Below are 11469 nucleotides of genomic sequence, written 5' to 3' on the forward strand. Positions count from 1 at the left end.
AGGTCGGGGCTGTAGGGTGGCTGCGGCAGCGTTGCCACGTGGTGCTTCCCCAGGAACTCACGGACGAGCAGAGACGTGTGGCTGGGCGCATTGTCATGATGCAGCCGCCAGTTAGCGGCGATGTCTTTTCGCACGCGGATGACCCTTTTCCTTAATCTTTCTAGAACATCCACGTAGTAGGGAGCGTTGACGGTCTGTCCTTGGGGTAAAAACTCTTTGTGGACCACAACCTTGGCGTCGAAAAAGACGATGAGCATTGTTTTCACATTGGATTTGCTCATCTTCGCCTTCTTCGGTTTCGGGGAAGCCGAGGTGTGAGCAGACTCCCAGTAGGCTTGCTTAAGCAGTTCGTGAGTTTCGGCAGCTTTTTTATTGAGCTTTGTTCAGAACTTGACCGCCCAACGTTGCTCGAAAGTATCCGCCATCGCGCGCCGTGACTTGGTCACAAAACACAGGTGCACTAAATCGGCGATACTGACGCCTCCGATGCTCGAGCAGACTGACCTTGGGCGCGCTGTGAAGCTAAAGGCCTCCCCCCCATAACCCAACCGGTTCCAGCGCGCTCCGACCAGTAGGAGCGCGGGAAAGAAATATATTTCATGACTTTTGGGACACACCTTGTATAACACACGGAGATATTGGGACGATAGATAAAGTCCGAAAACCCAATATCTCTGTGTGTTATATCACGTGTTTTTCATTTCTAACTCTTCTCAGTGTATACTTCAATCATTATTACAACAAATAAATAACCACTAACGAAACAATGGTGGAAAGACGCTAGCGTAATATTTTGAAGCACAATGGTTATAATACATACCACCTACCTGAATAATAAGAAGCCATGTATTTGTCTCCACAATGTATTTATGTGCTTCATGTGATTTCGGGAATAAAAAGTCTACAATTTCCTCCAACTTCATTAACTGGTTATTTTGTACAATGGAGAAGCAATGGGTTTCCTGCGAGGTAGGAACTGATTTTTGGTACTCACATCCTAACATTATTCTGAGCAGAAATCCTCCGCCTTCTATGGTACTGGATGATTCAGCACTATATTCACATTATTCTGAGCAGAAATTCTCTACGAAAATTACCGAGTAAGTTTGCTCAATCAGTAACACTTACGATATGTATTCGAGAAGTGCCCGGTTCGAATCTCGGCCGGGACATTGACTATCTTGACTGAGGTTCTTTGTGGTTTTACTCGAATCCCTTCGAAGAAATGCCAGTATGCTTCCTCTAACTAGGTGACTTCCGCTTACTTCCTTGTACAATTTCCAGGTTCTCTATTTGCGTCATCTTATGCATAATCTAGTTTAGATACTCACAGCGTCTTCAAATAAACCATTAAATAAAAAGTAAACGAAGAGAACTTATGGCTCTTGCTTTATTGGGCGATAGTGTCTTGAGGGAAGGAAAAAACAAACAGAAAAGAACTCCGTGGTTCTAGTCCGCAAATGAACTATACCGACGGAGCGACCGCCGCTTCTCGGTGAAGTTAGTGCCAACTTTAGCAGATAGAGGGTGTCGCGTTGTCAGCGAAACGAATCCTCACGGCCGTTAATTTCGGTTTTTTAGACCGGGCCTTGAGGGCACGGTAAACAAATTACTTTCGAGTGGGATCCGGCAGATGAGACAAACAAGACTTCCCTTCTTCCCCCGGATTTTGGTAGAGACCAAAATAGAATTGAAGAAGAGGAAAAATATAAAATATTAATAACAAGAATTAGAGGTACTTACAAAATAGTTTTACGTCATGAATTATCTAGAGCGATCTCTAAAAATAGTATTAAACGTGTTAAACATAATAAACAAATTTTGTGGCTGCTCCCCCTAATGGAAAACTAGCTGCTACACTCGGAAAAAACTCTGGTTACGCCTACTTCTTCTATCCACATGAAAGTGGTGTGTATGTGAAGGAAAGGGTCAAGGAGTGAGTGACTGCCCACACGAGTCGCCCCCCAGTAGAAGGATAGTGACCAGTAATAGTCAGATCCATCCATCTTCGAAGATGAGGCGCCATTTCATTACATGAAAAGTCTTGGAAAGAACAAAAATATAGTCATGGGTTCCGACGGGACCCGAAATCAAGATCGACTTTGCAGGCGGGGGCAGAAGGACTTTACCCGACCCGACCCAACCTAACCCGACTCTGACCACATCTCCGGGACGAATAGGACAACATTTAGATCACAAAAAAAAAATCTGAAACCAGATAGTTTGTATCAAGAGAGGAAGAATACTGATTATCTGTATAGAAGCTAAGTTTCTCATAGCCGGTCACGGTAGCCGAGCGGCCTAAAGCATGTATGTCTTCGCTCGCTTGGAAGCTGGAATCGTGGGTTCGAATTCCATACAAGGCATGGATGTTTCGTGTGTGTATGCGTTTATTCTGCGTTTGTGTTGCCCTTTGTTTTGGTAGAGGCCTAGCGACGAACTGATCACTCGTCCAAGGAGTCCTACCGTCTGTAAAATGTTCATGAAACTGAAAATCTGAGGCCAGGGTGTTACGAGCCCGACGCTCCGGCCGAAACTACGTTGAGAAAGCCTCGGAGATCTGGCAACACTGCCTTGGAAGACGCTTGGCAGGCACCGCCTGCGGTGGGGGTGGGGCTAGCAGGATGGACCGGGTAGCGATAGCCAGAGGAGGCAGTGGGTAACGAGACATTGGAGAGCTTGGAGAGAGAGGTAGTGGAGGCTCCTAGGGGAGCGACGACGCCGGAGTACAAGGAACCGCAGGAGCAGTCGGCCGGCCCCGAAGGGCCCTACATTGGAGGAAAGAAAGGGGGGTTTCGAACGTGGGCCCAAAGGGCGGTAAGTAACGGAATACGGGCTTACCGAGCTGTTTGACCCCACTCAGGTAGGGGGAGGCCCCTACCTTGCCAAATTAACTTCCACCAAATCAAAAGGATACGGCGGAACGGAGTTTGGGCCCCTCCGGAGTGGACGTGGGTAGTGAGGACCTTCCACTAGCTCCACTGTATTTTATTTATATTATACCAGCAATAAACGCAACTGTATTATGTGTAAACTGAGACGGGCAGTAATGGCCTACCCGGCCCATTAGGATCCCCCACCCCCGTAGCAACCAATTCGTAACAAGGGTCCAATGAAAAAAAAGTTTCTCATGCTTGGTGCGAATGAAAGTGTTTTTACGCAACTTACCTTATGCAGGTTCGGTAATTATCTTCTGTTCGAGTCGACAGCCGTCCCCAAGGGGCGCACAGCCCGGCCAGTTCCTCTACAAACAGAACAACACATCAATAAAATTAAGAAATAATTACCTTGATTATTTTGCTAGTGGGATATAGCGCTGCATAGTCAGTTGAAAATCAACAGGCATTGACTTGCCAACTGCTTCACGCTGTTTTCTTGCTTGGCTTCTTAGTCGATCTTGAAGATGGAGGCGATATGTTCCTCCGAAACGACGGGTGACTTTCAACGGACTACACGGCATTATATCGCAGAATATATATATATATATATNCATCCATCCATCCATCCATCCATCCATCCATCCATCCATCCATCCATCCATCCATCCATCCATCCATCCATCCATCCATCCATCCATCCATCCATCCATCCATCCATCCATCCATCCATCCATCCATCCATCCATCCATCCATCCATCCATCCATCCATCCATCCATCCATCCATCCATCCATCCATCCATCCATCCATCCATCCATCCATCCATCCATCCATCCATCCATCCATCCATCCATCCATCCATCCATCCATCCATCCATCCATCCATCCATCCATCCATCCATCCATCCATCCATCCATCCATCCATCCATCCATCCATCCATCCATCCATCCATCCATCCATCCATCCATCCATCCATCCATCCATCCATCCATCCATCCATCCATCCATCCATCCATCCATCCATCCATCCATCCATCCATCCATCCATCCATCCATCCATCCATCCATCCATCCATCCATCCATCCATCCATCCATCCATCCATCCATCCATCCATCCATCCATCCATCCATCCATCCATCCATCCATCCATCCATCCATCCATCCATCCATCCATCCATCCATCCATCCATCCATCCATCCATCCATCCATCCATCCATCCATCCATCCATCCATCCATCCATCCATCCATCCATCCATCCATCCATCCATCCATCCATCCATCCATCCATCCATCCATCCATCCATCCATCCATCCATCCATCCATCCATCCATCCATCCATCCATCCATCCATCCATCCATCCATCCATCCATCCATCCATCCATCCATCCATCCATCCATCCATCCATCCATCCATCCATCCATCCATCCATCCATCCATCCATCCATCCATCCATCCATCCATCCATCCATCCATCCATCCATCCATCCATCCATCCATCCATCCATCCATCCATCCATCCATCCATCCATCCATCCATCCATCCATCCATCCATCCATCCATCCATCCATCCACCCATCCATCCATCCATCCATCTATCCGTCCATCCATCCATCCATCCATCCATCCATCCATCCATCCATCCATCCATCCATCCATCCATCCATCCATCCATCCGTCCGTCCGTCCATCCATCCATCCATCCATCCATCCATCCACCCGTCCGTCCGTCCGTCCGTCCGTCCATCCATCCGTCCATCCGTCCATCCATCCATCCGTCCGTCCGTCCGTTCGTCCGTCTGTCCAAAGCCCTCGTGGACCTTGGCTGCTTCTTCAGTCTATTAATCTGTACACAGTCAGTAGGGCTCCTTGGACGGGGGATCATCCCATCTCAAGGCCGCTATCTACACACACAACAACACAAACAGAGGATAAATGCACAAAGACATTCATGCCCCGAGTAGGATTCGAGCCAACGATCCCAGTGTTCATGCCTTAGACCGCGCGGCCACTGTGATCGGCCCCTTCAACCTATTGTCACGTGTTGTGTATATAACGCGACAAATAACTTCACGCCTTATTGGATGTAGCGAATTTATTCCACTCGCTCTTACAATCACACAATTTACAATCTGACAATTGCTGCCACTGGAAGTATCAGAAATACTCCGACGAAACATAGACAGCTATTGACTGGCTAACTGACTCCCTGCTGGTTAATGCGTAACTCGTAACTGCTGCCTTGAGAACTTGAGAACTATCGTCGGCGGCTGTATCGTTCCCTTATATAGTAACAGTGTCTGCCTGTTACGTAATCGGTACCACTGTTGCCTGACGCCGTGTCGACAGCGGCGTTGCGTGTTACGTCAGCGCGGGGAGAGGGGCGGGGGGTTGACTCGCCTATTACCATAGTAACGAGAGCGCTACGATGCCGCCACGTACCGCTGGGGAGGGGGGTCCTCCGTTGCGCAACATGTCACACTGCTCCCTCCTTAAGGCTGTTCGTCCCAAGTAGCTTAACGGTGCACCCCCGTTCCTTTGTCTTTGGAGGCTGTTCTTGCAGTATCTTCTTTGTGTTCTGCTACTGTTTCTCTTCTCCCCGTTGCTCTGCTCTCCAACCGCTACACTATTATCGTTCATCAATATGAGAGAACAAGTTCCACAAACATATAAAAGGCAAGGTAAATTTTGTATATTTTAGTATTCAGGGTTTTAAACGGTAAGGCGGGAAAAAGAATGAAAATGAGATGAATGATAGCAAGAATCTTGAAAATTTTATCTCTCTTAATTTCTTCATGAATATAATTCTTTTAAAGCCTTTCACAAATATTTTAAATTATGCATAGATCCGAAGAATCTACTAGCTACATTTATATTAGATATTTACTTCTAATTTATTTATCTCTCATTATTGACATGACCTTGAAACAAAGCATCGAAATTAGTAGTTTCCTAGAATCACGTTTTCTCTTTAGGGTAGTTATCAGCAGATGCCTTTGCTCCCTGGCCTGACCCAATTCACGTCTGGAAGTCCGTGTTTCTGAATAATTCCTCTTATTTGTACAGAATTCAGTTGATCTGTAGTTCGCGTGCTCGGAATCTCCGGGCTATCCTGTAAGGAACACATTTATGGTTTCCTCTGCGATGGCTTCCGGTAAAAGTCGTTGACTCCTACTCTCATAAAATTTTCAGAATTCAATACTTTTCATTAAGTTCAGTTCACTTGGTCTTTGTGAACGAGCTAAACGCAAGAAGCGTTACATATGTCTTTTTCCGAGGTATTTAATGGCGCAGCCAATATCTAGGGCAGTGTTTCTCAAATTTTAGGCAACTGCGAACAGTACAGGCGCGTTCGGCGCACGCGCAGGCTACTCGGCTGTCATAACATTCACCTTAGCCGTAAAGAGCACGCAATTATGCTTTTTCTCTGCGAATAGGAAAAAATTCAAGTTTCCATTAACTATTTTTTCTATTCACTAATTTAAAGTAATTTTTAAAGACCGTTTCAACGTAATGGACTGCATAACACTACGGACCACCTGGTGGACCACCACGGTCCACAGTTTGGAAAACAATGATCTAGACTTCTTGTATATAATGTCGCATGGTAGAATAACTCATAAATTAGAAGGAAGAGGTCGTGGCCTAATCAAAGCAAAATTATGATGAGAACTATGAGAAACCTCAATCAAAATGTTCGATGTTCCAGCTAAGATTTGAATCGAGCACCTCCAGAAAACAAGACTTGAGCGTCACCGTTAGACCAACCTGCTCGTTTCGTTACCGATATTTAGGAGTTAGCACGAATATGATATCGTCCAAAATTTTAGATTGAAATTTTATGTCACTGGTGGCTTTTGGTAGAAAAAGCGGGAGCATTGAAATGCTATAATATAAATTTTACCCAATAATCCATAGTGGTAACCATATGTACCACCTACGGAATTCACCCAGAAAGTAACACAACATTTTTTCTCATTCACAATTTATATTTTTAAAATTTCAAATATGTCACATCGCTACCTGTATCTTCGTTTACCTAAACCTGTTTTTCAACAGCCTCCTTCTAACTCCATGGCCTTACGTCATCCAAGACGCTAGAGCCTCTATTCCTTCGAGGTACGACTCTGCAGTCTTCTGTCGCAACCAGCTTTCTACTCCAGAAACGAATTCCTCCACCGCCACCGCCCCCCGCGCTCCCACCATTTCATCCGTGGTGGTCTGTGCGATAATTGGGGTGGAAATGTTAATGTGTTGTATTACTTTATTATTTAACATTTAAAAGTGTGTTTTGTTCATAAAAGTAAAAGGCAAATTTCTCCTTGTAAGAGGGTGTGGAGGCTCACGGAGATGTGAGACGTCGAGGCTCCAACATTTGCATAATATTTGTCTGAAGAGACTGAGAAGAACTACAAAATATCCCGCTATCTCGGCAGAGTTTCGAACAGAGCTCCTCCTGACAATAAACCTGGAGCGTTACCGTTAAGCTAACCAGCTGGGTACCCCCATTGTCTTTATTGTCGATGGCGACGTGTAGGTTGATAGATCATAAATATCGCCATAAAATGTGTTTAACCATCATCAGCTCTTTTTGTCTCCAAAATAATTTTGGCGATGGATTTACTTTCATGTCGAGGTTTAGCCTCAAGGCGGATACAGACAATACACCGTAGGAGTGCAGTTTATTTTTATTTTTTTTTAGCAAATTCGCTGGTAAGCTGCGGTTGATTGCCAGTATGCATACTGACTGGAGCAGATACTGCTTCAAACAATTTTTGTGGGAATAAAGAAAAAACTCCGTGATTTTAGTCCGCAAGAGAACTATACCGGTATTTTTGTTGGAATGACAGATTATAATTCGTCATTAAATAAGGGCCATTTTTGAACATCGAAAATCTCAGATAGGACGTTATTTAAAATTACGGATGGATGTACGTACGTACCTACATATATACACATATATTTTACCTCAGAATGAATTGTAACATTTTGTGTTTCTTTGTGGAAATTATATCGCAAATTTAGTTTTCTTCATTTTTAACGTGCATAATTTTGGCTGTTATACTAAAATTCCGATCAAGATATTGGAATAAAAGATGATCTAAATTATTTTATTTTATCTAAAAATAGACCAGGAAATAAATTTGACGTAGGCTGTTGCTTACGGAGAAAACATAATTCACATTTATAATGTCCGAATGAATTTTCCGATTGAAAGAAACAGAGAATTTCAGACGTGGATGTAAATGCCGCATTCTCAGGATTGTGTTTTACACTAGATGACTGATCGCAAATACGGATATAAAGCTTTAACGTTAATAGTTTTAAGCACGAGGTTCGTACAAATGATATTTAATATTTCAATTCCTACGTTTCAGAAAACATACAAGGCGATTCCTCAATAACTTTTTAATTTTGTATGGTTCCGTATGAAAATTGACATGTACTTACTGTGTCTGCTTAGAGCGTATACTGAAAATGGCCCCTTCCAGCATCCAAGCACTTTCGTATGTGAGTCTGCAAACTGGTGAAGACATCTGGTAATGTGACATCGGTAATGACAGCAACCCCCCATAGTATCGTGTATTTGAGGGCGTCAATTGTTCGCGACTTATTGCTGTATACACGGCTCTTCAGTAAACCCCACAAGAATAAATCATGTGGCGTCAAGTCTAGTGATCTTGACGGCCACAGATTTCTCGAAATTAGTGGGTCACCGAAATAACTTTCAATTTCCTTCATGCCTGCATTAGATGTGTGGCACTTCACGCCATCTTGTTGAAAGTAAGCTTCGATAGACGCAAGTTCCGTACATGTCAGTTTTCATAAGGAACCGTACAAAAATGAAGAAGTTATTGAGGAATATTTGGGTTTCCTAGCGAAAGAATCACCCTGTAGTTCGTCTTTATTTCAAAGAAAAATAAATTATTGTTGTTCAAGGAAATAACCTCTATTTATTCTGAGAATAATATGAAATCCATACATGAGCATGAGTGTAGAAAATAAGTTACTGAACGTTGAAGCCGATGGTACATATACGAGTAATTACCAGTGCGATTTAAAGGTTAAATAAGTTTTAGAAATTAAAACAAGAACAAGGATTTATTATGCAGCTTAATCATATGATACAGTTAAAAATGAACTGATTCCATGCAGAAAAGCCCTTCTTGAAAACCAAAATAGTTGCCCACGTATTCAAGAACGTCGCCACCTTTTATGGAATCCGAATGTCCATTACCTTGTTCAAAAGAGCCAGCCATGAATCACAGACACAAAACAGGCAAAAGAAGACATAATGACGCGCCAAATGGATATTTCCCGCTATCGCGATGTAGCAACAAAGACGTCACTGATATTTCGAAACAATAAGCTTTGGGCTTTGTCTTAGCGTAGTCGGTATAGCGACTGGCTACGGGCTGGACGACCAAATGGTCGGCGTTCGAGTCTTGGTAGGGTCAAGAATTTTCTCTTCTCCACGTCTTCCAGACCGGCTCTGGGGCCCACCCAGTCACCGAGGGCTCTTTCCTCGGGGGTAAAGCGGTCAGGGTGAGAAGCTGACCACCTCCAACTAGTGCCGAGGTCAAGAAAATATGGATCTATACATCCACTCCCCCATACGTATTCATGGCTAGTGCTTAATTAGTTAAGCACAGGGCCAATTTTGTCTTTACCTAGTATTTCTTTTTCTTTGACGCTACAGCACTAATGTGGGCCTAGGTCTACCTCCATGAAACTCTCCGTTTCACTTCGGTTTACTAGAATTTAGACATACGGTAGGACTCCTTGGGCGGGTGATCAGCCTTTACATAGTATATCTGTATATAATTGTGAAAAAAAAATAATAACGTCATGAATAATAGAGGTTTATTTTCGGTAATTGGAGGAACTATATTTATTGTATAACAGTCCAATGATATGGACTTAAGTAAAATGTGTGTTGATATTCATCATGCCAACTTTAATGTAGGCCTATTCACCTACCAGCTGCTCTGCTAGGGGTTACCCGTGCGTAATGCACACGTGTGATTAGGAAGTGTAATCCACTTAAAAGTTACAAAGCTGATCTTTATTACAGAATATAATGCAATATAACTGTAAGGAGATTAATTAAATCATTACAATGTAAATATTCTCCATTCTGTGATTTTTTTTAAAAAATGCAGTTAATTTTTAGAAAACTGCAAAGTAAATATCTCGGATAACTGTAACTATGCATATATAATAAGCGAGACTTTTTCGGTTTTCTAATCTCTATCGAGCTCAAGAAACCTCAGTAATCTAAGAAGAATGATTATTTACACATAAACAAAATAATGCTCCCTGAGGGTTTTCCGAAAATTTGGGAGAAGATTTTAAAGTGTCTAAAATCGGCCTAGGAAGGTCCTCTATCATTATATCAAATTTGGTCGAGATGGTGTAACCGTGTTCAAATGTACAGAAAAACAACCAATACAAAACTCTTTTTATTATTTTGTTTCCTTTGGCGCTACAGCCCCAATTTGGGCCTTGGCCTATCTCCATAAAACTCTCGTTTCACTTCGGTTTACTAGAACTTAGACATTCGGTAAGACTCCTTGGGCGGGTGATCAGCTCGTCGCAAGGCTTCTACCTGCACACAAACACAGAAAAACGCACACACACAAACACTAAACATCCATGCCCTGACTGGGATCCGATCCCACGATCGCCGCTTCAAAGCGAGCGAAGACAGTGCATGCCTTAGACTGCTCGGCTACCGTGACCAGCCTCTTCTTTATTGTAGACAGGAAATACTACTTTAATAATTGTTAATGGTAGTAACTACAAACTGTTGAATTGTTACTCACTTCGTTCTTTCGCCCACTGAACTCGCTTCTGTTCGACTAGGGACTGACACTTCGTACTGACTATGGTGACCATTGTGGAGTCAGGAAAGTGCAGTTACCTTGAAGAATGACTAGCAGACTGGCCACTGCAAGACGTCTGCTCTGCAAAGCCCCAAGAGTTACTTCAATCGATACAATAACAACTGTAGCCATAGCAACAATATTATACCGTCGCGTGCTTGTATGACATACGTGACTCACTAATGATGCCTGTAAAGGCCCGATCAATGATTCTTCTTTCTCTATATTCCTACCTTGAGGAAGGAATTTAGTCTTAATTATATTTTCATGCTACTGTCTGTATATTTCCATTTTAATATCTGATCCAGTTGAATGAGTTTCACAAAATATGGTTTGAACATTATGCCACCTAGACTTCGTAAACTGCAGTTTCTCCACAATCAGTGATAACAACATGGCGGACGCGCGAACTTATAAGATGTGAGCAATCCTAGCGATACCTGAGTTAAGGTCCTAAAATTGTGTGTGGTAGTTGATTTCTGAAAAAAAAATATGCAACTCTAATTAAGCTACTCTTTGCACTTAGAATGTAAAATAACAGCGACTCTTTGGATTCAGGAATAAAATATTTGGTAAAGAGATTCAGAAGAGAAGAATGTCGTCTTGTGGGATGTGGCGCCGTGTAGATCTAGTGTGAACCGACTTTTCGGAGGAACATATCACTTCCATCTTCAGGGTAGAAGAATCCGAGGAAGCA

General features: G+C 43.2%; 1 protein-coding gene across 1 annotated transcript in view; it reads right to left on the minus strand.

Moving 5' to 3' along the window:
- Positions 1 to 11091, minus strand: part of LOC111867604 (coiled-coil domain-containing protein 66) — a 33016-nt gene extending 21925 nt beyond the window's left edge. Inside the window, exons 1-3 of the mRNA XM_023857596.2 lie at positions 11006 to 11091; positions 10713 to 10853; positions 3169 to 3244 (exon numbers count right to left, since the gene is read on the minus strand). Coding sequence (XP_023713364.1) covers positions 3169 to 3244; positions 10713 to 10785 — 149 coding nt within the window. The 5' untranslated portion in view covers positions 10786 to 10853; positions 11006 to 11091. The remainder of the gene's footprint in view (positions 1 to 3168; positions 3245 to 10712; positions 10854 to 11005) is intronic.
- Positions 11092 to 11469: the final 378 nt, after the last annotated feature.

This window comes from Cryptotermes secundus, unplaced genomic scaffold (assembly GCF_002891405.2).
Source record: "Cryptotermes secundus unplaced genomic scaffold, Csec_1.0 scaffold548, whole genome shotgun sequence".
NCBI lineage: Eukaryota > Metazoa > Arthropoda > Insecta > Blattodea > Kalotermitidae > Cryptotermes > Cryptotermes secundus.